The sequence below is a fragment of the Heterodontus francisci genome, chromosome 4, assembly GCF_036365525.1.
Source record: "Heterodontus francisci isolate sHetFra1 chromosome 4, sHetFra1.hap1, whole genome shotgun sequence".
Lineage (NCBI taxonomy): Eukaryota > Metazoa > Chordata > Chondrichthyes > Heterodontiformes > Heterodontidae > Heterodontus > Heterodontus francisci.
This window is the reverse complement of record NC_090374.1, coordinates 39,432,109-39,459,830: the sequence shown is the minus strand read 5'-3', so window position 1 is coordinate 39,459,830 and position 27,722 is coordinate 39,432,109. Positions and strand designations below refer to the sequence as shown.

General features: G+C 44.4%; 1 protein-coding gene across 5 annotated transcripts in view; it reads right to left on the bottom strand.

The window, feature by feature from the left end:
- The window catches only part of LOC137368970 (storkhead-box protein 2-like), a 385,342-nt gene that overhangs the window by 21,910 nt on the left and 335,710 nt on the right, over positions 1-27,722 (bottom strand). For 4 of the 5 annotated variants that reach the window (XM_068029376.1, XM_068029378.1, XM_068029377.1 and 1 more), the window contains exon 2: positions 4,999-5,151. In XM_068029376.1, the coding sequence (XP_067885477.1) occupies positions 4,999-5,151 (153 nt within the window). Of the gene's footprint in view, positions 1-4,998; positions 5,152-25,761; positions 25,836-27,722 lie in introns of those variants that run through there. The other variant, XM_068029380.1, reaches the window with a different exon arrangement.

The following is a 27,722-nucleotide window of genomic DNA, read 5'->3' as shown; positions in this document are numbered from 1 at the left end:
GACCCCCTTTTTAAGAGCCTTACAGAGGGTGGAGACTTGACTCCCGAGCTTTGAACGGGATTGGCACCCCCTGGTATTGCAGGGGTAGAAGAGCAGGGGCCAAGGCTCCAGCTGGCAATGGGGGCATGACTGTCAGATTTTGCGCCCAGTGGCAATGAAGGGCAGCACCCTCCACCGGAAGGGTAGAAGCTTGAGCATCAGGAGGGCATGGAAGAGGAAAGAGGGGCAGGAAGGCAACAGAGGCCAAATCCTCAAAACAGGATCGACTGCCGAAGACAGAGCTACCTGAAGATGATCGAGAACCAGTGCCGCAGGAGACTGCGACTGACCAGGCAGATGATGACAGATTCTATGCCCTCGTCGCCGACGATCTCGCAGTACTGGTCATCATGCCCCGCCAGTGGCCATCAAAGTCACTGCGGCCTTGAACTGCTTCGCTTCTGGCTCCTTCCAAGGATCAGCTATGGAGCTTAGTGGCATCTGAAAAACATCTGCACACCATGCATCTTGCTGGTCACTGATGCTCTCCTTGCCAGAGCTGGCCAGCACTTTCATTTAACAACAGACAGAGCCTCACAGGCACAGAGGACATTGATTTTTGCCTCCATTGCTGGATTCTCGCAGGTGCAGGGTATCATCGGTTGCAATTTTGTGGCCATCAAGGCACCCAGCGACCAACCAGTCAGATCCATCAACAGGAAGTGCTTCCACTCCCTCAACATCCAACTGGTCTGCAACCACAAGAAGAGCTTCCTCCATGTGTGTGTTTGCTTTCCTCACAGCTGCCATGACTCCTTCATCCTCCGCCCGTCCAGGTTGCCTCAAACCCCCAAGGGGACAAGAGAAATCCCTGGAAGAGATGGCGACTGACCCCTCTAAGGGAGCCCCAGACAGAAGCACAGAGGCGATAGCACCAAGGCCATCTGCTCAGTAGGACAACCATTGCGCAGGCCATCAGGCTTCTGAAGATGCGATTCCGGTGGTACCCTCCAATACCTTCCTGCAAGGATTTTGTTCATTGTGGTGGTGGTCTACTGCACTGTCCATAACATGGCCCTCCAGAGAGGTGTGGATCTTGAGGAAGGTGAGTCCCTGGAAGCAGACAGCTCAAAGGGGAGAGGAGCAGGAGCAGGAGGTAACAGAGAAGCAGGAATTGGAGGCAGAGGGAGATGGCAAGGAACAGAGAGGTGCCCCTGCCGCATGATGAGATGGCCTCCTCGTGCCACCTTTCAGAAGAGGACCTCCTTCCTCTCCGTTATGGCCTCTAGCATTAGGTCCAGGTCAGCATTCATGAAGTGAAGGTCTGCCTTGCCACGGGTGCCAGGCCTCCGGCTCCCCCATGACATCCCTCTGGGTGCAGTGGAAGGCAGAGCTCTCCCTCAGGACAACCAGCAGCCTCAGTGATGGCTTCCGTGGGGAGTCTAAGTGAGTCCAAACTTCAACAGACCCGCCTCTGTTCCCATCCCCACAGGCTCTAATCGGACAGGAAATCCGTCTCCACATCAATTAAGGGGAGGTGGTGGCTTAGTGGTATTGTCACTGGACTGGTAACCCAGAGACCCAAGGTATTGCCCTGGGGACATGGGTTCGAATCCCACCCAGCAGAAGGTGGAATTTGAATTTAATTAATAAAAATCTGGAATTAAAAGCTAGTCTAAGAAGTGTGAGGTGATGCATTTTGGGAGGACTAACAAGGCAAGGTAATATACAATGGATGGTAGGACCCTAGGAAGTACAGAGGGTCAGAGGGACCTTGGTGTACTTGTCCATAGAGTTAGAGTTAGAGAGATACAGCACTGAAACAGGCCCTTCGGCCCACCGAGTCTGTGCCGACTATCAGCCACCCATTTATACTAATCCTACATTAATCCCATATTCCCTGCCACATCCCCTCCTACATTAATCTCATATTCCCTACCACCTACCTACACTAGGGGCAATTTACAATGGCCAATTTACCTATCAACTTGCAAGTCTTTGGTGATAGATCACAGAAGGCAGCGGTACAGCTAGATAAGGTGGTTAGGAAGGCATATGGGATACTTGCCTTTATTAGCCGAGGCATAGAATATAAGAGCAGGGAGGTGATGATGGCGCTGTATAAAATGCTAGTTAGGCCACAGCTGGACTACTGTGTACAGTTCTGGGCACCACACTATAGGAAGGATGTGATTGCACTGGAGAGGGTGCAGAGGAGATTCACCAGGATATTGCCTGGGCTGGAGCATTTCAGCTATGAAGAGAGACTGAAAAGCCTAGGGATGATTTCCTTAGAGCAGAGAAGGCTGAGGGGGGGGACCTGATTGAGGTATACAAAATTATGAGGGGCATTGACAAGTTAGATAGGAAGAAACTTTTTCCCTTAGCGGAGGGGTCAATAATCAGGGGGCATAGATTCAAAGTAAGAGGCAGGATGTTTAGAAGGATTTGAGATTAACTTTTTTCACCCAGAGGGTGGTTGGAATCTGGAATGCACTGCCTGAAGGGGTGGTAGAGGCAGGAACCCTCACAACATTTAAGAAGTATTTAGATGAGCACTTGAAACACCATAGCATACAAACCTACAGGCCAAATGCTGGAAAATGGGATTAGAATAGTTAGGTGCTTGATGGCCGGCACAGACACGATGGGCCGAAGGGCCTGTTTCTGTGCTGTATAACTCTATGACTCTAATGATGGCCATAAAACCAATTCGATGAGGGGAGAGCGCAAAACATAAGGCTGAAGCATTTGCGACAATCTTCAGTCAGAAGTACTGAGTGGATGATCCATCTTGGCCTCGTGCTGATGTCCCCAGCTTCACAGATGCCAGTCTTCAGACAATTCAATTCACTCTATATGATATCAAGAAATGACTGAAGACACTGGACACTGCAAAGGCTAAAGGCTCTGACATCATTCTGGCAACAGTACTGAAGACCTGTGCTCCAGAACTTGCCTGATTTTAGCCAAGCTATTTCAGTACAGCTACAATATTAGCATGAACCCGGCAATGTGGAAAATTGCCCAGGTATGTCCTATATACAAAAAGTAGGACAAATGCAAACCGGCCAATTACTGCTTCATCAGTCTAGCCCCAATCATCAGTAAAGAGATGGAAGGTGTCGGCGACAGTGCCATCAAGCGGCACTTGCTTAGCAATAACCTGCTCAGTGACGCTTAGTTTGGGTACCGCCAGGGCTACTCAGCTCCTGACCTCATTACACGCTTGGAAAAAAAACATGGACAAAAGAGCTGAACCCCAGAGGTGAGGTGAGAGTGACTGCCCTTGATATCAAGGAGCCCTCACAAAACTGGAGTCAATGGGAATCAAGGGGAAAACTCTCCGCTGGTTGGAGTCATATCTAGGCGGCACAGTGGCGCAGTGGTTAGCACCGCAGCCTCACAGCTCCAGCGACCCGGGTTCAATTCTGGGTACTGCCTGTGTGGAGTTTGCAAGTTCTCCCTGTGTCTGCGTGGGTTTCCTCCCACATGCCAAAGACTTGCTGGTTGATAGGTTAATTGGCCATTATAAATTGCCCCTAGTATAGGTAGGTGGTAGGGAAATATAGGGACAGGTGGGGATGTGGTAGGAATATGGAATTAGTGTAGGATTAGTATAAATGGGTGGTTGATGGTCGGCACAGACTCGATGGGCCGAAGGGCCTGTTTCAGTGCTGTATCTCTAAACTAAACTAAACTAAAAGGAAGATGGTTGTGTCATTGGAGGTCAATCATCTCAGCTCCAGGACATCACTGCAGGAGTTCCTCAGGGTAGTGTCCTAGGCCCAACCATCTTCAGCTGCTTCATCATTGATCTTCCTTCAATCATAAGGTCAGAAGTGGGGATGTTCGCTGATGATTGCACAATGTTCAGCACCATTTGCGACTCCTCAGAAACTGAAGCAGACCATGTAGAAATGCAGCAAGACCTGGACAATATCCAGGCTTGGGCTGATAAGTGGCAAGTAACATTCACGCCACACAAGTGCCAGGCAATGACTATCTCAAAAAAGAGAGAATCTAACCATCTCCCTTTGACATTCAATGGCATTACGATCGCTGAATCCCCCACTATTCACATTCTGGGGGTTACCATTGACCAGAAACTGAACTGGAGTGGTCATATAAATACCGTGGCTACAAGAACAGGTCAAGGCTAGGAATACCGAGGCGAGTAACTCACCTCCTGACTCCCCAAAAGCCTGTCCACCATCTACAAGGCACAAGTCAGGAGTGTGATGGAATACTCTCCACTTGCCTGGACGGGTGCAGCTCCAACAACACTCAAGAAGTGCGACACCATCCAGGACAAAGCAGCCACTTGATTGTCACCCCATCCAGAAACATTCACTCCCTCCACCACCGACATATAGTGGCAGCAGTGTGTACCATCTACAAGATGCACTGCAGCAATACACCAAGGCTCCTTAGACAGCAACTTCCAAACCCGCGACCTCCACCACCCAGAAGGACAAAGGCAGCAGATGCATGGCAACACCACCGAGCCACTCACCATCATGACTTGGAACTACATCACCGTTTCTTCATTGCCGCTGGGTCAAAATCCAGGAACTCCCTTCCTAACAGTACTGTGGGTTTACTTACCCCACATAGACTGCAGTGGTTCAAGAAGGAAGCTTACCACCGCCTCCTAAAGAGCAATTAGAGATGGGCAATAAATGCTGTCCTAGCCAGTGACGCCCACATCCCATGAACAAATAAAAAAAAAAGAGGGCTCACCCCCATGAAAATATTATCAATCAGTTTCCCACCGGAGGTGGATTTCTGACCCAAAAACAGACCTGGCTCCTGTTTCCCACCTCAGTGGTGAAACTTTAGTCCCTACTAACTGATTCACCTCCTAGATCTATAGCTTTAACCAAAATATTCGTGAGGTTATGCCACTTTGAACTTCTTTAACATCAAAAGAAAAGGCAGATCCTGTTATTACTGTTAAATTCAGAATTTATGCAAACCTCAATACCTTTTGTGAAGTATTTCTTGTTAAAAACATACCTGGAAAGCAGGTAGCTAAGTGCTCCATGAGTGCCTCCTGTGTGACCGGTTTCCTCGAAGCATTCATTGCTGAGATGGCCAAGCAAAGAATTTCTCCAAGTGGAATAAACTGTGACTGACTGATGGGGGACATACTGATGGGTGACACATCACCTGTGGATCAGATATAGAAATAAACCCAATTAGCTTTATTGCATAAAATACAAACCTTATTTATTCTGCTTAAAAGACATACTCCTCAGTATCTACAGTTCAAACAAGTACTTCATAAAGCAGTGCCAATATAAACTGAGGCATTTGCATCAAAATGAATCATGCATGAAAAGGAACAATAAATGTTGGAATAAAAGCAAAATACTGCGGATGCTGGAAATCTGAAATAAAAACAAGAAATGCTGGAACCACTCAGCAGGTCTGGCAGCATCTGTGGAAAGAGAAGCAGAGTTAACGTTTTGGGTCAGTGACCCTTCATCGGAACTGACAAATATTAGAAAAGTCACAGGTTATAAGCAAGTGAGGTGGGGGTGGGGCAAGAGATAACAAAGGAGGTCTGTATTGGACCAGGCCACATAGCTGACCAAAAGGTCACGGAGCAAAGGCAAACAATATGTTAATGGTGTGTTGAAAGACAAAGCATTAGTACAGATTAGGTGTTAATTAGGTGCTGTTCAATATTCAGTGTATTAACACCTAATCTGTACTAATGCTTTGTCTTTCTACACACCATTAACATATTGTTTGCCTTTGCTCCGTGACCTTTTGGTCAGCTATGTGGCCTGGTCCAATCTAGACCTCCTTTGTTATCTCTTGCCCCACCCCCACCTCACTTGCTTATAACCTGTGACTTTTCTAATATTTGTCAGTTCCGATGAAGGGTCACTGACCCGAAACGTTAACTCTGCTTCTCTTTCCACAGATGCTGCCAGACCTGCTGAGTGGTTCCAGCAATAAATGTTGGAACACCGGCACATGAATCTCACATATGAAAAACTAGTAAATGAATCCTGTACACCTATTCTGTATCTCCCTCCTCTCAACTGCACCATAATAAAGATCAATGAAAGCAGTGTAACTAAACTAGAACCAAAATAACATTCATACAGAACAGCTACACTCCCACATTCAAACTCTTGTGGTCTGTAATAAGTTAACTGATTTTGGTAGTATAGGTTTTAGCTGCTTGGACTCGGCTGGGTATAAGCGCAGGATGAAAACGGCTAGCGTTCTCATTCACAACTGCCATCCAGCTACCTCTGCTGCAAGCATGTGTGTGTAGATGCTGGGCAAAGGCAGGATCAGGCTCAGTAGTGATTTCTCCACAGTTGTCTACACTGCTGCTACTCCTGACCAAATGCACATATGAACAATGAGGGACTTGAGCAAGATGTTGGACTGATGTCTGCTTCTACCATTGGTGTAGTACCCTCGCATGAAACACTACCTTCAGCAGAGGATAGGTATTGGAGTAATTTTGGGTGGGGTGGCGGGAAGCGTTTGGCAATGTCTCTGGGACAGTTCGGAAGAATAAATTGTCTATTACAAGTCAGATGTTCTTGCTAATTTTTTTTTTATTGATAACACATGCTTACTGACAGAGCTAGGCACTGAACATTAATAGAAGATTACAAAAATATGCTTGAGTGATTCAAGCCCCTTTCTATAAAAGCTCTCTAACTGTGATTGCTATCAGAAAGGCCAGCTGAAGTCACCCATTTTATTACAATCTCTTGGGATTGACCAGACACAAACATATATGTTTTATTTTCACAGAAGTTGCTACCAACCTCCTGCGATGATATACTGCTGTAAACTACATGTTGTGACATTGCAACATTCAGCTCAATCTATAAGTTTGCACCTCTGATGTCAGGACGGCATTGTTCTCTTGTGCACCGATATGCTATTATTCTTCGTTACAGCCAACCTCTGGCACCAATTCAATCTGACATACCACCATTGATTTCCCATAGCAGAAATAAGGCAAAAGGTAGATAAATACACATTAAGAAAACATTCCAAATTACAGATGTGCATTAGTCACCCAGTGCTTTCATATTTTGATATAATTGAACAGGCTCAACATTTATACAAATACATCCCCAAAACTAGCTGAGCATACCTCACCCAGAAGTTTTATACACTCTAATCATTTGTTAAATTGTGCACTTAATTCACATTTTTCAATACCCTGACATTTGTGAATAGTTTCACCTGCTTTACAGTGCTTCACATTCATTATATATTGCTGTACAAATGGAAAGTATATGATAGTTTAATTTATTCCCCAAAAAGATCTACTTGTCGGCTGGTGTGCAATAAAATCCTGGAAACTGAACCATAGGCACTTCAATCACAAAGTGAGTCGGGGATTAGCACTCTGTTCTTTGCTCGGGCACAATGTTACATTTGGAGCACATTTTCATGCTTGTTATACCGTAGAGAGTTACAATATTATAGCATAATTGGAGACAGTCTTACTGGAGAAAAGTCAGGTCAGCATTAATTAGAGTTTTCCCCTTCTCTGTTTACCTTTTGCAGTTTGCAAAAGTTTTAAAATAATGGAGGTTTTGTTTCCAATGTTTAAAAATCAGGAGGAGAAGTTGAAATTCCACAGATTCCAGCAAAATACTGAAGGAATGACAGGTCTAAAATTAACAAAGAGAAATGCAGCTTAACACCGTAAGTAAATGCAAGAGGCATAGCCAGGTTGATTTTGAGGGGATTTCCTGCTACTTTGTGCAGCTCTGGTGTTGGTGAAAAATCATACAAAAATGCATTTAAATTAGGAAATTAATATGAGCAGAGTATAGCTATGCCACTGGACGTTATCGGGTTTACTTATCTGTACATCTTGCTTTTGAAGTAAAATCAAACAATAACTGGAAAAAAGAGGTAGGGGGCCAGAAATATCATTTGGAATGTTCAATTTATACTACTGCAACAACAGCAAGTTCTGTTTAATCTAGCAAAATTATCCCAAAGTACTTAACAGAGCCATAATCCGATAAAAAATGGAGATCAAGCCAAAGAAAGGTGGGGTGTGGAAGAGACAACCAAGAATTTTATCACAGGTGCCTTTTAAATAGGATCTTAAAGGAGAAGAGGGAGGTGAAAAGGCAGTGGAGTTTAGAGGAAGAATCGCAAAGCGTTGGACGTGGACTGCTAAAGGAACAAGTGTGGGACTACAAACCACTGAAAATACAGTTGTATATACGCCATCTATGAGTCAGCTTTGACCACCTACGGCAAACGTGCGAAGAAGAATGCAGACTGGTTTCAATCTCATACTGAAGAGCTGGAACCTGTCATAGCCGCTAAGCGCATTGCACTGTTGAACGACAAGAAAGCCCCTAGCGAGTTAACATCCGTAGCGCTTAAAGCAGCCAGAAGCGCTGCACAAAGAACAGCCAGGCGCTGCGCAAATGATTACTGGCAACACCTATGCAGTCATATTCAGCTGGCCTCAGACACCGGAAACATCAGAGGAATGTATGATGGCATTAAGAGAGCTTTTGGGCCAACCATCAAGAAGATCGCCCCCTCAAATCTAAATCAGGGGACATAATCACTGACCAACGCAAGCAAATGGACCGCTGGGTTGAGCACTACCTAGAACTGTACTCCAGGGAAAATGTTGTCACTGAGACTGCCCTCAATGCAACCCAGCCTCTACCAGTCATGGATGAGCTGGACGGACAGCCAACAAAATCGGAACTCAGTGATGCCATTGATTCTCTAGCCAGCCAAAAAGCCCCTGGGAAGGACAGCATTATCCCTGAAATAATCAAGAGTGCCAAGCCTGCTATAGTCTCAGCACTACATGAACTGCTTTGCCTGTGCTGGGACGAGGGAGCAGTACCTCAGGACATGCGCGATGCCAACATCATCACCCTCTATAAAAACAAAGGTGACCGCGGTGACTGCAACAACTGCCGTGGAATCTCCCTGCTCAGCATAGTGGGGAAAGTCTTTGCTCGAGTCGCTTTAAACAGGCTCCAGAAGCTGGTCGAGCACGTCTACCCTGAGGCACAGTGTGGCTTTCGTGCAGAGAGATCGACCATTGACATGCTGTTCTCCCTTCGTCAGATACAGGAGAAATGCCGCGAACAACTGATGCCCCTCTACATTTCTTTCATTGATCTCACCAAAGCCTTTGACCTCGTCAGCAGACGTGGTCTCTTCAGACTACTAGAAAAGATTGGATGTCCACCAAAGCTACTAAGTATCATCACCTCATTCCATGACAATACGAAAGGCACAATTCAACATAGCGGCACCTCATCTGACCCCTTTCCAATCCTAAGTGGCGTGAAATAGGGCTCAGTTCTCGCACCCACACTTTTTGGGATTTTTTTCTCCCTGCTGCTCTCACATGCGTTCAAGTCTTCAGAAGAAGGAATTTTCCTCCACACAAGATTAGGGGGCAGGTTGTTCAACCTTGCCCGTCTAAGAGCGAAGTCCAAAGTACGGAAAGTCCTCATCAGGGAACTCCTCTTTGCTGACGATGCTGCTTTAACATCTCACACTGAAGAGTGTCTGCAGAGTCTCATCGACAGGTTTGCGGCTGCCTGCAACGAATTTGGCCTAACCATCAGCCTCAAGAAAATGAACATCATGGGACAGGACGTCAGAAATGCTCCATCCATCAATATTGGCGACCACACTCTGGAAGTGGTTCAAGAGTTCACCTACCTAGGCTCAACTATCACCAGTAACCTGTCTCTGGATGCAGAAATCAACAAGCGCATGGGAAAGGCTTCCACTGCTATGTCCAGACTGGCCAAGAGAGTGTGGGAAAATGGTGCACTGACACGGAACACAAAAGTCCGAGTGTATCAAGCCTGTGTCCTCAGTACCTTGCTCTATGGCAGCGAGGCCTGGACAACGTATGTCAGCCAAGAGCGACGTCTCAATTCATTCCATCTTCACTGCCTCCGGAGAATACTTGGCATCAGATGGCAGGACCGTATCTCCAACACAGAAGTCCTCAAGGCGGCCAACATCCCCAGCTTATACACACTACTGAGTCAGTGGCGCTTGAGATGGCTTGGCCATGTGTGCCGCATGGAAGATGGCAGGATCCCCAAAGACACATTGTACAGCGAGCTCGCCACTGGTATCAGACCCATCGGCCGTCCATTTCTCCGCTTTAAAGACGTCTGCAAACGTGACATGAAATCCTGTGACATTGATCACAAGTCGTGGGAGTCAGTTGCCACTGCTCGCCAGAGCTGGCGGGCAGCCATAAAGGCGGGGCTAAAGTGTGGCGAGTCAAAGAGACTGAGCAGTTGGCAGGAAAAAAGACAGAAGCGCAAGGGGAGAGCCAACTGTGTAACAGCCCCGACAAACACATTTTTCTGCAGCACCTGTGGAAGAGCCTGTCACTCTAGAATTGGCCTTTATAGCCACTCCAGACGCTGCTCCACACACCACTGACCACCTCCAGGCGCTTACCCATTGTCTCTCGAGACAAGGAGGCCAAAGAAATATTGAAGAATCATTATTAGCATAATTTATTCACATATAAAGATGGCCACTAAAACAGTGAACAGAGGTGTCAGGAGAATTTGTTTACACTGAAGGCTATTATAGCATGAAATGTTTTAAGAAAAAATTGGATCCATAGTTGAAGCAGAGGAAAATACAGGGCAGACCTGTGCATTGGGCTGAATGGCCTTTTCCTGCACTATAAAGCTGTTGGGGTCTAATTTGTTCTATTCCACTCAGCCTGCAGACCTTCAGGCTCCTATACGGGTCATGGCTCAGCCTAAATTTTTATCCAAGACAACACTGCACTGTAAATAAACAAATGTTTAATGGCACTTTTATCACATTTACCAGTAGTGTTTTGCAATTAGTAGTTAACAAATCCTGCTCACAGGTAAAGATGCTGCATTTCCTGTGAGTGTTGCCTGACTTTTTATAACTTTTAAAGTGTTGTGCACATCACTGCTTTGCTAATCCTTTTCATTAAGCTCACTATTGTGCTTCAGCATTGTCACTGCCCCATTTATCTGATTCGCCAGTGGCAATGTGATGATGACAAAACTCTGTTGAAGGAGGGAGACAGTGTTGGATGTTGCAGCAAAAATGACTAGTTATTTCCTAATTGTGATGAAAGACATATTTTTCAACATCAGGTCTGGGTTGCTAATATTCCATAGCAGAATTCTTGGCCTAGGATAAAATGGATCTGTGACTCTTCCATCAGGATAAAGGAGGCAGTTTGAAAAATATAAGCACGGGGAACCTGCAATCTGAAGTGGATGAGCGCCAAAATAAAATAAAAGCCAATGTTGATTTAAAGCCAGCTGTGTACAGTGATCACTTTACAGTATACTGAAGCCTGAGCACCATATTAATAAGGAATGCACCCTTTCTTTTGGAGGGTTGGGTAGATTAGGTGAATCATTTGCATGACAGCAGGTAAAATTGAGGCCATCTGTCGTGAATGACAATGAAGCTATTTACAGATGTAATAAGACACCTCACTTCATCTCGGAAAGTGAAGGCGACAGGAGCATTCAGGTGAAGCTGGGGATTGTGGCTTGGGGCCCTGCAGTTTTGCTAAAGCATCTAACCAGAGTTCATCATGATTTATCTCATGTTTTCCTGGCTCAGATATGTTTCCTTATGAACGTTTCATCATCTTGGTGATGAAAGTTTCGATCAGACTGAGTCTGGCAGATTTTCTTTTTATTTTCATCTGTTCCTGCTTTGGAAAAATTAACCTTGTTTTTCTTTGGTGCTTTGTGCAAATTCAGTTAACATTTTGCAAGAATTGGAATACACTTAGTGCAAGAAACAGCAAGAATGGCTTTACTATTTTTTATGCTAAATTTTATTATGTAGAATTGGATACATATGATCCTAGTCTATAAATTATTTTGCTCCGGAAACGAGCTGGGCATGGAGGGCAATCCGTGCACCAGAACTGGCACACCCAATATTGGGCCTCATTTAAGTGAGCTGTGCATACCTGATGGGCATCCCCGTGCAGCTCACCGGTAAATCGCCACTGGATTTTAGGACTGTTGCAGTGCTGAACGTGGTGCTCAGGTAGATCCTGGGAGTGTATGGAGTGATGGGGGGAAGCAATTTGGTGAGTGCAGGGAAGGTGATCGGGATGGGGCGGAGTGATAGCTAGCAATGGATGATCTTCGGCTCCAAATTCAGCTAAGTTTTTTTGAAAAACAAATTTGCCTTTTTAGTGACGGCCTCTGGAAGACCCCAAAGGGATTGCTGGTTAGGCTGTGCATAGACCACGTGCCAGTCTGCTGCCAACTGCATTCTAGCCAGATCGGTTTTACAGGTCCAACTGGTATGCAAATTGTAGATCATCTGTTTCCAAGCAAGGGCCCTGGATGCTTTGTTTTCTACCTTTACCATAATGGCAGACGCTGCACATCTAGTGCGCCATATGTGCGTGCAGGCTGCCTGCCATGTTGGCTGACTTGCCGCCCATTTAACACCTCAATCAGTTTCTCGGACTATACTATCTATTTGATGAATGTATTTGATGAAATTAAATTCACAAAAAAAGTTATCGGTGCAGAAATGCCACTATGATTCTCAAATTACTGATACTGACGAAGGTTTTCAAACCGAGCCTCATGCACTTTAGGGGAACTCCTCGGGTGTGGAGAATTTGGTTGCAGGAATATTCTTTTGTTGGGTACAGGATTCAAGTATTAAGGGCTAGATTTTAAGAGCCCGGCGGCAAGCTCAGAAAATGGCGGCCTGCCGCCATAAAGCCACCGCTTTTGGGATGGAGGCGGCTGGGTGTCCGTCGCCGGCAATGACGTCATCTGCCTGTCTGCAGGCGCTGGCACCATATTTAAAGTTTTAACGTTACACCCCCAAAATGTATCAAATAAATTTCTAACGCCCCTTTCCCACCCCCAATATCAATTACATTAACTATTTGCCACTTCCCCCCCCCCCGAAAAACACTTAGTTTTTAAATCTGACCTTCACCCCCCCACAGACCGCACAAAGTTTAACTCCAGTGTCACGCCAGCTTTCCCCGGTCAGGGAATTGAAGGCGCGACAATGCCGGCCGCCACGCTGAAGATCGCGGTGGGCCCAGAAGATTCAAGGTAAGTTTATTTAAATTTATGCATGTCATTAATTTAAATATTTAAATCCAGGTCCTGTCGCCCAGCGGTTGGGGGGCCGCCACGGAGCCTTGCCTCCGCCGGTACGAGCCTCCCAGAGTTGGCCTCCATGGCGGACTGCTGCTGGAACCATCTTCTGGCCACCCCCCGCCACAGAGCCCGACGTTGAAGGCTTGGTAAATCCAGCCCTAAGAGATACAGTTTAAGGAATGAAAAGGAAAATCGGAAATGTAGCCAACCTGTTTTTAGTAAGAGGGCAATAGAATTGTGGACCAGACTATAGAGGGGGTGATGGAACAAATAAACCATGACATGTTTTAAAAAAAAGATTTGATGAGTTGTTTGGAAAAGGGATACATTATTCTATACTCATGGTAAGGCTTGGAAGGGTAGGCTAGATGAATCAATGACCTTCTGCCTAAGAGATTACTCTGCTACGAGAAAAATACGACACAAGATACTTTTGCACTTGCCTGTAAAACTATTGCAGCTGACTGAGTGTGATATGAAGCATGATCCCCTATTCTACCATTTTCAGCCAGTCTCTGTAACACTTTTAGAATCTACTGTGTGCTGCTGATTATGCTTCAGAGTACTGACTTTCTGCTTTTACTTTACAGGAACAAGCAAGTGCAGATTTGTGGTCCCACAATGCTGTTGGTTCCCTGAATACCAGGTCATTTACACTAAAGGAGAACCACATGTGTCTCTCAGTACTCCACTGCTGCATAACCTGGATTTTGAATTTATGGGTCTCAAGACCACAATTGCAATCTAAAAGCATCGCTATGTACTGCGATGTTCACATTATTTTATGCTATGATTGATACTTAGCTAACTTTTTTATTTCTGATTCTGATACAATAGCCACCACATTGTGCTTTTTGCTGCTGTGCAAGAATTTATATTATGAAGTCAAAGTGACATTTCTGTGGCAAGAGCAAAATACTGCAGATGCTGGAAATCTGAAACATTAACTGTTTCTCTCTCCACAGATGCTGCCGAGTATTTCCAGCATTTTCTGTTTTTACTTGACATATGAACATAAGAAATAGGAGCAGGAGTAGGCCATTCAGCCCCTTAAGCCTGCCCTGCCATTCAATAAGATCACAGCTGATCTGTCCCAGGCCTCAACTCCTCTTTTGGGCCTGCTCCACCTAACCCTCGACTCCAAGATTTCAAAAATCTATCTACCTTGTCCTTAAATACATTTAGTGACCCAGCCTCCACAACTCTCTGAGGTAGAGAATTCCAGAGATTCACCACCCTCTAAGAGAAGAAATTCCTTCGGATCTCAGTTTTAAATGTGTTCCCAGTTATTCTGTAACTATGTCCCCTAGTTCGAGATTCCCCCACTAGTGGAAACATCTCAACATCTACCCTGTCAAGCCCCCTTAAAATCTTATATGTTTCTCTAAGAGCACCTCTTATTCTTCTCAACTCCAATGAATAAAGACCTAACCTGTTTAGCCGTTCTTGATAAGACTAGGGCTGTATCTCTAAACTAAAAAACCCCTTCATCCCAGGAATCAGCCTAGTGAACCTTTTCTGAACTGCCTCCAATGATAGTATATCCTTCTTTAAATATGGGGATCAAAACTGTACGCAGTACTCCAGGTATGGCCTCACCAGCACCCTGTACAGTTGTAACAAGACTTCCCTATTTTTAAACTCCAGCAATAAAGGCCAAAATTCCATTTGCCTTCCTAATTACTTGCTGCACCTGCATGCTAACCTTTTGTGTTTCATGCACAAGAACACCCAGATCCCTCTGTACTGCAGTATTTTGTAGTCTTTCTCCATCTAAATAATAATCTGCCTTTTTATTCTTCCTACCAAAGTGGATAACCTCACAGTTTCCCACACTGAACACCATCTGCCAAGTTTTTGCCCACTCACTTAACCTATCTATATCCTTTTGTAGATTTTGTGTCATCATCACAACATGCCTTCCCACCTATTTTTGTATAGTCCGCAAATCTGGATACACTACACTCTGTCTCTTCCTCTTAGTCATTAATATAAATAGTAAATTTTCCATTCTTGCGTTAAGATCTGTTTACATTTGTTGGCTATGTACCTTCCATTTTTCAGGCGCCTCCTGGCCCTTTAAGGACCCAAAATGATGGGCAGGATTCATGGGCACACTTCTGAGCGGAAGTGCACAACTCGCCATTTTGGTGCAGGAGGTGGTGCTTGCATTAGCACTGTACACAGGCAGGATTTAAAGCAGTTCGAAAATTATGTAGATAAGGGTCATGTGCTTCGTGCAGGATATGCTCGACATTTTGGACTGTTCCAGCAATTTGACAGCCATCTGCTCACCTCGATCAGCACAACGTGATGCCAACAAGAATGAAGGCAACATCACCAGCGAGATTTTAAAAAGATTTTGTAGTGCTTATGGTGAGCTGCTGGTTTATTCCTTCAGGCTACAGTTTGACTTCTAGGCATTTTTTCCTGAGCTCTAGCATTCTTCAAGGTTCTGCATAAAGAGAGGTTTGGCTGCTTTTGTGGTTTGCTCCACAAACTGTCAGGCTCCAAAGATGGGTGGTCTGTTAGGGATGCCTTTGGGAATGGAACATGATTGGGAATACCAAGGAGGACATTACAAAGCAGGACAAGCTTCCAGACAAGGGAGGAGGAAGGCACTTGACAGGAGGCCATATCCACCAAGGGCCTTCAGGGAGGAATTCTCCTACCTCAACCTGACTGAGGAGCAATGTATGAGGTGCCTTTGCTTTATCAAAGTGGTTATTATCAAGCTATGTCAGCTGTTGCAGCCACAAACAACAGTCTCAAACCAAGGTATGGACAGCACTGCCTCTGACTGTCAAGATCATGGTCACCCTTAACTTTTATGCAACGGGCTCCTTTCAGGCTGCAACAGGTGACATTAGCAACTTCTCACAGTTCGTGGCAGTACGATGATGAGCTGTAAAACCGAGTCCACAATCGCCAGTTTAAGTAAATGTAAAATATCCCATGACACTCTTCAAAGAGATTAAGTTCTGCTGGTGTTCTAACCAGAATTCCTCCCTCAACCAATACCACACAAAAAAAAATTAGCTGCTCAGTCATTTCATTTGTTGTTTTTGGGATTGTGCTGTGTGCAAATTAGCTATTGTGCTGGCTAAATAAGAGTGTTTGCACTTCAGAACTGCTTCTTGACATCCTGAGAACATGAAAGGCACTACATAGATGCAAGGCCTCCGTCATCCACCTACTTCCTTTTAATTCTGTGCACTGCTAAACAGGCTGCTCAATTTCAATGTTGATTCCACATAGAGGCGTTCAGTGAGCCTTCTCACTCCCATTGAAAGGTTATGACAGAAAATTGGTTAAGAAATGCTCATTATTAATAAGGGCAAACTGTTTGTTGCCAGCTCAGATTGAGAATTGGCTATACGACACAGCAAAAGTACAAGGCAGTTAACCACTCAGGACCAGGGGTTACAGTCCAAGGATAAGGAGTAAGCCAAGAAGCTCGACACCATCCAGGACAAACCAGCCTGCTTGATTGGCACCCCACCTACAAACATTCACTCCCTCCACCACCGACACACAGTGGCAGCAGTGTGTACCATCTACAAGATGCACTGCAGCAATGCACCAAGGCTCCTTAGACAGCACCTTCCAAACCCACAACCTCTACCAACTAGAAGGACAAGGGCAGCAAATGCATGGGAACACCACCACCTGCAAGTTCCCCTCCAAGTCACACACCATCCTGACTTGGAACTATATCGCCGTTCCTTCACTATCGCTGGGTCAAAATCCTGGAACTCTCTTCCTAACAGCACTGTGGGTGTACCTACCCCAAAATGGACTGCAGCGGTTCAAGAAGGCAGCTCACCACCACCTTCTCAAGGGCAATTAGGGATGGGCAATAAATGCTGGCCTGGCCAGCAACGCCCAAATCCCATGAATGAATAAAAAAAAAAATTTAGGACTGAGATGAGGCGAGATTTCTTCACCCAGAGAGTGGTGAACCTGTGGAATTTTCTACCACGGAAAGCAGTTGAGGCCAAATCACTAAATATAGTCAATAAAGAGTTAGATATAGTTCTTAGGGCTAATGGGATCAAGGGATACGGGGAGAATGTGGGAACAGGTTACTGAGTCTGGATGATCAGCCATGATTGTACTGAATGGTGGAGCAGGCTCAAAGCGCTGAAAGGCCTACTCCTGCTCCTATGTTTCTATGTTCAGTTGAATGAAACCCATCTGTCTCGTTATTATTATGTCTTCCTGCAAGTAAAAATATTCATTTTAATGATATGTAATTACAATTTTAAACCCGTTCGAGTTTAAATTACTGTAAAATAAACAACAGTGGGGGAAGTGAAACATAAGATCAAAAGGCATTATATGACCACAATATAGGATTCAGCAGTTTAGAAATTTGTAATGCATCCTAGGCACTGTTATAAGCAGCACAACAATCCTAGTCTAACATTTGTATACGTTTGCTACCTTATATTTCTGCTCAATAAGTACATCAATCTACGCAGTTTTTTTTTGTCTGCAGAATTTGCAACGAACAAGTGATTGTGTATCTGTAGGGTAATTTTTGCGTCTAGTCTGGTGTGCTCACAAAGATCAGTTATAAAGGAGGCCATTTCGCCTGTTTAGTTCACCTCCCACACACACCACCTCCCCCAGACTCACTGCCTCTTTAATAATTTCAAGGTTTTCGTTGAAATAAGTTTGCACTCCCTTGAGTTTAGAAGGTGATCTAATTAAGGTGTTTAAAATGATAAATGGATTCAATAATGTAGATACAGAGGAACTATTTTCTCTGGTAAGGGAACCCAGAACAAGGGGGCACAATATTAAAATTACAGCCAGGCCATTTAGGAGTGAAATCAAAAGTACTTTTTCACATTAAGGGTAATGGAAATTAGGATTTCTCTCCCCTAAAAGGCGATGGGATGCTAGGACAACTGAAACTTGCAAGTCTGAGATAGGTTTTTGTTAGGTGAAGGGTATCAAGAGATATGGATCAAAGGCCGATGGATGGAATTGAGGTACAGAGTGGCCATGATCTGATTGAACAGCAGAGCAGGCTCAAAGGCTCAATGGCCTACACGTGTTCCCACGTTCCTCTACTACCATCCATGGAAGGCCATTTCAGGTACTGATTAACACCTTGTAATAAGAAGTGCTGCTCGTTTATCAGTCCTGAACTTGCCTTTTTCTATTTTCTACTTATATCCCCTGTCCTTCTGCCTAAATCTGAAATACAGCTTCAGAATTACCTTTTCCATTCTACAAGTTGCTTGTAGAGTGAATTGCTCTTTTAGAGAGCCGGTCCAGGCACGATGGGCTGAATGGCCTTCTTCTGCACTGGAACAATTTTGTGAAGTTTTAAAAAATTTCTTATATACCTCTATAAGGTCCTCCCTCTTTCACTTCCTTTCAAGGCTGGAGTCCAAGATTTTTTTAACTTATCACAATTTAGTCCTCCGACAATGGGGCATAACCTTCTAGTCTTTCTTAGCAACACTTTTAGGAATTGAATGTTTCCTTGTGAGCAGAATTGAATGCAGTACTTAATCTGTTTCATCAACAGGGCTGTCAACCAATTAGTTTAGTTTGTAACTGAGACTCAACCAATAACAACTATCTGATTGGATCGACTTATTTCATTAACAGGCTGGGCACCAGTGAAATAGGAAATGTGAACAAGGGTCAAACCAATGTGAATGGATGGACTGGGAACCAAGAAAAGATTTTTAGCCACCGTTCCAGCACCACTTTCCACAGCAACTAACAGGTTTAGCCAGAGATATATTAATTTTGAAGAAAGAATTATGCACTAAATGCATAAAATTCAGGAGAACAAAGTACATTTATATAGTACCTTTAAAGTAGAAAAAGGTCACAAGGCACGTGACAGAAGAACTCCTGAAGTGATTAGACAAAAACTGACACTGAGCCAAAGAAGGAGATAATAGGAGAGATGACTAAAAGCTTGGTCAAAGAGGTAGGTCTTAAAGAGGGCCTCAGTGAAATTTTAAAACAGAATAGGATTATACCTCCTATAAAAACCTGATCCTTCAGAACTCTACAAACACAATTCATCATAAATTAGACATGTTCAATTCACTCATTTCAAAAACAATTTCATGTTCTCCAGCAGACACAGGTTTAACCTTGACCCTTAAACTTGTCACAGGAGACTTCTTAGCTTACATAAAAGAACAGCAAATTTGTGGAGGAGCATATTTTGGCTTTTGCATTTGCAGTGAAATAATAATTTGAAATGATCACACCTTAAAGTTTTTGAAAAAAAGTACGGTGTTCCACTAGTGCTTGACAAACATTCATCCTTCAACCCAAACCACCAAAAGCAGAATATCTGGATATTTTACTTGCTGTTTGTGGGATTTTGCTGTGTACAAATGCTGGCACATTTGCAAGTGTAACAGCAGTTGTCGCACTACGAAGTAATTAATTTTGACTTCCAGAAAACATAAAAGGCACGATATAAATGCAAATTCTTTAACATGAAAAGCATTTGATGCCCCTGACTCCTTCACGTGCAGGAAGTGTGTCCAGCTGCAGCTCTTGTTAGACCGCATGACGGCTCTGGAGCTGCGGATGGACTCACTTTGGAGCATCCGCGATGCTGAGGAGGTAGTGGATAGCACGTTTAGCGAATTGGTCACACCGCAGATTAGGATTGCTGAGGGAGAAAGGGAATGGGTGACCAAAAGGCAGAGAAAGAGCAGGAAGGCAGCGCAGGTGTCCCCTGCGGTCATCTCCCTCCACAACAGGTATACCGTTTTGGATACTGTTGAGGGAGATGGCTCACCAGGGGAAGGCAGCAGGAGCCAGGTTCATGGCACCGTGGCTGGCTCTGCTGTTCAGAAGGGCGGGAAAAAGAGTGGAAGGGCTATAGTCATAGGGGATTCGATTGTAAGGGGAGTAGATAGGCGGTTCTGTGGTCAAAAACGAGACTCCCGAATGGTATGTTGCCTCCCAGGTGCACGGGTCAGGGATGTCTCAGATCGGCTGCAGAACATTCTGAAGGGGGAGGGTGAACAGCCAGTTGTCGTTGTGCACGTAGGCACCAATGATATAGGTAAAAAACGGGATGAGGTCCTACAAGCAGAATTTAGGGAGTTAGGAGCTAAGTTAAAAAGTAGGACCTCAGAGGTAGTAATCTCAGGATTGCTACCAGTGCCACGTGATAGTCAGAGTAGAAATGAAAGAATAGTCAGGATGAATGCGTGGCTTGAGAGATGGTGCAGGAGGGAGGGGTTCAGATTTTTGGGACATTGGGGGAGGTGGGACTATTACAAATTGGACGGTCTACACCTGGGCCGGACTGGAACGAATGTCCTTGGGGGTGCTTTTGCTAACGCTGTTGGGGAGGGTTTAAACTAATGTGGCAGGGGGATGGGAACCAAATGAGGTCAGTGGAGAGTAAGGAGGGAGTAACTAAAGCCTGTAAGGAACTAGATAATGAAGTCAGCGTGACTAAGGGAAAGAATAGGCAGGGAGCAGATGATGAAAGCAAAGGGACTGGTGGTCTGAGGTGTATTTGTTTTAATGCAATAAGTGTAGTAGGTAAGGCAGATGAACTTAGGGCTTGGATTAGTACCTGGGAGTATGATGTTATTGCTATTACTGAGACTTGGGTAAGGGAAGGGCAGGATTGGCAACTAAGTATCCCAGGATACCGATGCTTCAGGCGGGATAGAGAGGGAGGTAAAAGGGGTGAAGGAGTTGCATTACTGGTCAAAGAGGATATCACAGCTGTGCTGAAGGAAGGCACTATGGAGGACTCGAGCTGTGAGGCAATATGGGCAGAACTCAGAAATAGGAAGGGTGCGGTAACAATGTTGGGGCTGTACTACAGGCCTCCCAACAGCGAGCGTGAGATAGAGGTACAAATATGTAAACAGATTATGGAAAGATGTAGGAGCAACAGGGTGGTGGTGATAGGAGATTTTAATTTTCCCAACATTGACTGGGATTCAGTTAGTGTTAGAGGTATAGATGGAGCAGAATTTGTAAGGAGCATCCAGGAGGGTTTTCTAGAGCAGTATGTAAATAGTCCAACTTGGGAAGGGGCCATACTGGACCTGGTGTTGGGGAATGAGCCGGGTCAGGTGGTTGACGTTTCAGTAGGGGACTACTTTGGGAATAGTGATCACAATTCCGTAAGTTTTAGAATACTCATGGACAAAGACGAGAGTGGTCCTAAAGGAAGAGTGCTAAATTGGGGGAAGGTCAACTATACCAAAATTCGGCAGGATCTGGGGAATGTAGATTGGGAGCAGCTGTTTGAAGGTAAATCCACATTTGATATGTGGGAGGCTTTTAAAGAGAGGTTGATTAGCGTGCAGGAGAGACATGTTCCTGAGAAAAAGAGGTGTAGAAATGGCAAGATTAGGGAACCATGGATGACAGGTGAAATTGTGAGACTCGCTCAGAGGAAAAAGGAAGCATACATAAGGTCGAGACGGCTGAAGAAAGACGAAGCTTTGGAAGAATATCGGGATTGTAGGCGCAATCTGAAACGAGGAATTAAGAGGGCTAAAAGGGGTCATAAAATATCTTTAGCAAACAGGGTTAAGGAAAATCCCAAAGCCTTTTATTCATATATAAGGAGCAAGAGGGTAACTAGAGAAAGGATTGGCCCACTCAAGGACAAAGGAGGAAAGTTATGCGTGGAGTCAGAGAAAATGGGTGAGATTCTAAACGAGTACTTTGCATTCACCGAGGAGAGGGACATGACGGATGTTGAGGTTAGGGACAGATGTTTGATTACTCTAGGTCAAGTCGGCATAAGGAGGGAGGAAGTGTTGGGTATTCTAAAAGGCATTAAGGCGGACAAGTCCCCAGGTCCGGATGGGATCTATCCCAGGTTACTGAGGGAAGCGAGAGAGGAAATAGCTGGGATCTTAACAGATATCTTTGCAACATCCTTAAACACGGGTGAGGTCCCGGAGGACTGGAGAATTGCTAATGTTGTCCCCTTGTTTAAGAAGGGTAGCAGGGATAATCCAGGTAATTATAGACCGGTGAGCCTGACGTCAGTGGTAGGGAAGCTGCTGGAGAAGATACTGAGGGATAGGATCTATTCCCATTTGGAAGAAAATGGGCTCATCAGTGATGGGCAACATGGTTTTGTGCAGGGAAGGTCATGTCTTACCAACTTAATAGAATTCTTTGAGGAAGTGACAAAGTTGATTGATGAGGGAAGGGCTGTAGATGTCATATACATGGACTTCAGTAAGGCGTTTGATAAGGTTCCCCATGGTAGGCTGATGGAGAAAGTGAAGGCGCATGGGGTCCAAGGTGTACTAGCTAGATGGATAAAGAACTGGCTGGGCAACAGGAGACAGAGAGTAGCAGTGGAAGGGAGTTTCTCAAAATGGAGATGTGTGACCAGTGGTGTTCCACAGGGATCCGTGCTGGGACCACTGTTGTTTGCGATATACATAAATGATTTGGAGGAAAGTATAGGTGGTCTGATTAGCAAGTTTGCAGACGACACTAAGATTGGTGGAGTAGCAGATAGTGAAGGGGACTGTCAGAGAATACAGCAGAATATAGATAGACTGGAGAGTTGGGCAGAGAAATGGCAGATGGAGTTCAATCAGGGCAAATGTGAGGTGATGCATTTTGGAAGATCCAATTCAAGAGTGAACTATACAGTAAATGGAAAAGTCCTGGGGAAAACTGATGTACAGAGATTTTGGTGTTCAGGTCCATTGTTCCCTGAAGGTGGCAACGCAGGTCAATAGAGTGGTCAAGAAGGCATACGGCATGCTTTCCTTCATCGGACGGGGTATTGAGTACAAGAGTTGGCAGGTCATGTTACAGTTGTATAAGACTTTGGTTCGGCCACATTTGGAATACTGCGTGCAGTTCTGGTCGCCACATTACCAAAAGGATGTGGATGCTTTGGAGAGGGTGCAGAGGAGGTTCACCAGGATGTTGCCTGGTATGGAGGGCGCTAGCTATGAAGAGAGGTCGAGTAGATTAGGATTATTTTCATTAGAAAGGCGGAGGCTGAGGGGGGACCTGATAGAGGTGTACAAAATCATGAGAGGTATAGACAGGGTGGATAGCAAGAAGCTTTTTCCCAGAGTGGGGGATTCAATTACAAGGGGACACAAGTTCAAAGTGAAAGGGGAAAAGTTTAGGGGGGATATGCGTGGAAAGTTCTTTACGCAGAGGGTGGTGGGTGCCTGGAACGCATTGCCAGCGGAGGTGGTAGACGCAGGCACGATAGCGTCTTTTAAGATGTATCTAGACAGATACATGAATGGGCAGGAAGTAAAGAGATACAGACCCTTAGAAAATAGGCGACAGGTTTAGACAGAGGATTTGGATCGACGTAGGCTTGGAGGGCCGAAGGGCCTGTTCCTGTGCTGTAACTTTCTTTGTTCTTTGTTCATTTTGTGCATACAAGCTTTCATTTCATTTTTACTGGGATATTTTGGATGTTTGATACCTCAAGTCTGACAAATACTGCTCAATACTGTTATGGCCAAGTGAAGGGGGGTGGGGGAGTCACAGTCACCCCTCTTGCTCTTCCTCTTATTTGACAGCGACAGGGTTTATTCCTTTTAATAAAAGCAAAATACTTCGGATGCTGGAAATCTGAAATAAAAACAAGAAATGCTGGAAATACTCAGCAGGTCTGGCAGCATCTGTGGAGAGAGAAGCAGAGTTAACGTTTCAGGTCAGTGACCCTTCATCAGAACCTTCAGAGCAGGTTCTGAAGAAGGGTTACTGACCTGAAACGTCAACTCTGCTTCTCTCTCCACAGATGCTGCCAGACCTGCTGAGTATTTCCAACGTTTCTTGTTTTTATTTATTCCTTTTAAACTGTGGTTGTGCTGACCACCTCTGTGAGTGTTTTACCTTTTTCCTTTACTGTGATCGTGAAAGAACCAAGCGGACAGATTTTCTTGAGTTTAAACAAGAAAGTGGTAAGTTTATTATACTTAACAATCTAATCCCGATTTAAAAATAATGAAAAATATGCTACACATTCACGCGTGAAACACACACACACACACACACACACACACACACACACACACACACACACACACACACACACACACACACACACACACACACACACACACACACACACACACACAGATTACAGAAGGAAACAGATTTATAAGTTGGCCTTGCATGAATTTGGACATCAGTAAACTAGTCTGATTGGGTTTTGCCCTGTTTGTACTCCAGAATTTGTTCCTGCTCAAAGTAGGGATGCATTATGCTGTAGCTAAAGCTCCAGAATAAATGGAACTTAAATACACAGTCTGTGAAGTGGATGATCCAGTAGACATCCAGCTGAAGCTGTATTCTTGAAGTCGTCGGTTGGTCAAAGCGCACTTTGTGGTTGGCCTGCTTTGCTCAGGGTTTTCTTGAAAGCAGACTGGTAGGTGGCTCTCTTCCCCTGGTGTTTGGCTGCAGCATTCTGTAGGCTTGGCGGGTCCACAGTCACAGACGGTTTACAAACTTGATGTTTTCTGGAGAGAGAGAGAGAGAAATGCATGCAGTCTTTTGCTGCTGCACAGTCTAAGTTACTGCTTGTCCAGTTATTCAGAGATGGACAGATGGTCACATGGTTCTCTCAATCCTCTTTGTTTTTAATGAGGTCCAAAGTCTAAAACCCAAAAGCTCTCTCAGGTGGTTTTGTCAGTGTTTACCCGCTGGAGGGACATCTCCACTAATGAATGCCTCAGTATAACTTTGAATGTCCCGGTAACAAGGATAATTTGGACAATCTACTCAGTTAGCCAAAGCATTGTTCTGGCTGGGCTTCTTGTTAGACTTCTGGCTCTGGTTGGGGCCTTGTAATGTGCAAAGGTGTTTCATCTTGGCTGCCAGTTTTTTTAGAAGTTTACTGTAGGATTTTTTCCATCAGAAGTCGAATAAGTTTCCAACCAATGCATTAATATTTCTCATTCAGCCTGTGTTTGCCTGACAATACTTAAATATGCACAATTTGCATCATAATACCTTTTCTGACATTCTTTTTGCAATTACATAATGAACAAGTTAATTTTAACGAGCATAAAATGCATCATTCATTTATTTACACCTCTGTGCAAAAAATATAGCTGTATCAATATTGATGTTCCAGTATTTCATAGTACTGCACTCCTCAACTTGACATTTTCCCATACTGTGCAGAAGCTTTAGCTACAGCATAATGCATCCCTACTTTCGGCAGGGAAAAATTCTGGAGTACAAACATGGGAAAACCAAATCAGGCTAGTTTACCGATGTCCAAATTCATGCAAGGCCTACTTATAACACTCATGGGACTTGGAATTCTGAGTAAATTTTTGTCATTCAACAGTGTCTGTTTTGCATAATTTATTCATGTGTGGGGACTGAGATTAATTTGCTGTTCTTCCGAGTCCTCAAATTACCTCTAAAGTTCATACTCTAAAAATAATTTGCTTCAATAACTATTTTAATGGAGCTAGCCTAAATTTCTATCTCCCTGATAAACTGTAAGTATAAATGGCAAAATAAATTGGCAGTTTTGTAAGGAAAGAATGCATCCTGTTACCAGTTGTTAGGAGGATAACTACATTTCAGAACTAATGAATTATATTTAATTATGTATTTTCAAAAAAGATTTCTTTACCTCCCCAATTGTATTAAATCTCTTCTTCCATGAATGCAGTAACTGGTGCTGGGCACAGTTCAACAGGAATTTGGGTCCTTCTGCTGTTTCAACCAAATTGATCATTCTTGTGTGAAGCTGGACACCGTATGTTAGTGCTAGCTCATCAGTGCAAGCATCATAGCTGAGTTTGACCCTGTTCTCTTCTGGCATAAAGATACATGCATTTCAAGCAGCAGTTGCTGGATAATGATCGGGAGTGGGAGCCCTCGTCAATTCTTCCTCTCCCTGGTCACTGAAGCCATCATTGCCATCCTGCTAGAGAAACAATGATGGATACCAAGTGTGACGGAAATCCCACATGCCAAATGGACAATATTAATTTCGTTGTATGAAACTTTGCCTGAGACTTTCTACTGGACATTATTACAAATAACTTTTAAAAAGCAGAACAGAGCAGCTAAAGATGGCCATACACAATTTGCATGTGAGAAGCCAAAGGCTGACTGGGAGACAGAGGTGATTACCCAGTCTAGCCAGAACAATAGGGGTGCTTCTGATTTAATTACCTAGAATGGTTTTGTCAATGTTGATCATCAAAAGCCATCGACACCCATTGACTTTGAGAGAGCCAAACCGACCCCCCACCAAGTATGTCTGAACAGCCTTGAATCTCAAAGATCATTCCAAAAACTTCTGTTTCGAACAAAGAGTTCGTCACATGACATGACTACCTATGTAACTCTGAGAGTTGGTGAATTGTGCCTCAGAAAGCAGACAGTAACTGAACTCCAAAAAAGGAACTCTCTCTCTCTCTCTCTCTCTCTCCCACTCCAGCAAAGTCCCAGGGGAGCCTCGGCTGCAGCTAAACCTCAAATCTACTGATCATCACAGTCATCAAAAGAGGACGGATAAAGCCTCTCTTCAGCCTTCCGGAACCAGAGAAGCAAGCCCGAATTGTGCATGTGGTTCAGCGAGGACTTCAAGACTTCAATTTCAACTAGGGACACTGGGACTACACTTCTGTATTTAAATTCCATTTTTATTAAGGACTCTACTCCAACCTCCCAACTGTTTTCTCCCCTCTGTATCTGTCTGTGTGTGTGTGTGTGTGTGTGTGTGTGTGTGTGTGTGTGTGTGTGTGTGTGTGTGTGTGTGCGCGCGCGCTTCTTGTATGAATGTGAGTGTGGATGCTTCGCGTATTTTAGTAATTTTAACCAGTTGAGAGTGATAAGGTTAATATACTTACATCTTTCCTGTTTAAATGCAAGAAAACCTATCTGATTGGTTCATTTACAATTATAATTACAGGCGCAGGAGCAAGTGCTCACTTTGGTGGTAAGTTAAATCACTGTGTTAAAAGGATAAACCCTGTTGCAGTCAAACCAGAGAAGGGGCGAAAGGGGAGCCTGAAACCCCTTCCTCAACTGGTTGTAGCACAAGAAAAAGAGAAATGCCAAGCAAAAGTTTAAAGGTCAGACATGGCTGATCATAAAGCTTCTTCGGAAATTTAGGATAATAATGAAGGAGGTGACAAAGCCAAAAGGATTCATGAAGAGAAAAGTCAAGAGGGCAGGAATCTAGTGGTTGAAGGAGCAGTCAACAATGATGGCACAGCGGAAGTAAGAGCCAGGAGTAGCATGGTATCAGACGAACAGAGGGTCCACGCAGGGACCCTCTAGGTGGCAGAAAATGCTGAAAGAGTGGGGCAAGACCGTTGATATTTGAAAGCAAGGATAATGATGTTAAACTCCATTTATGGGGATCGTGCAGCTTGGCAAGGACAGGAATGATCGGATTGAACAACTATGTATTCATGAGGACATGGGCTGTCATATTCTGAATGCATTTTGGTTTGTACATGGCAGAGGTTGACGAGAAAGTCACATTAGCAAAGTTTAGGGTTTCAGCAGCATAGGGAGAAAGCCAAGGGCTAAATACTCAGCAGAGACCAGTAATCAAGCCTGGAATTTCCTGGTCTG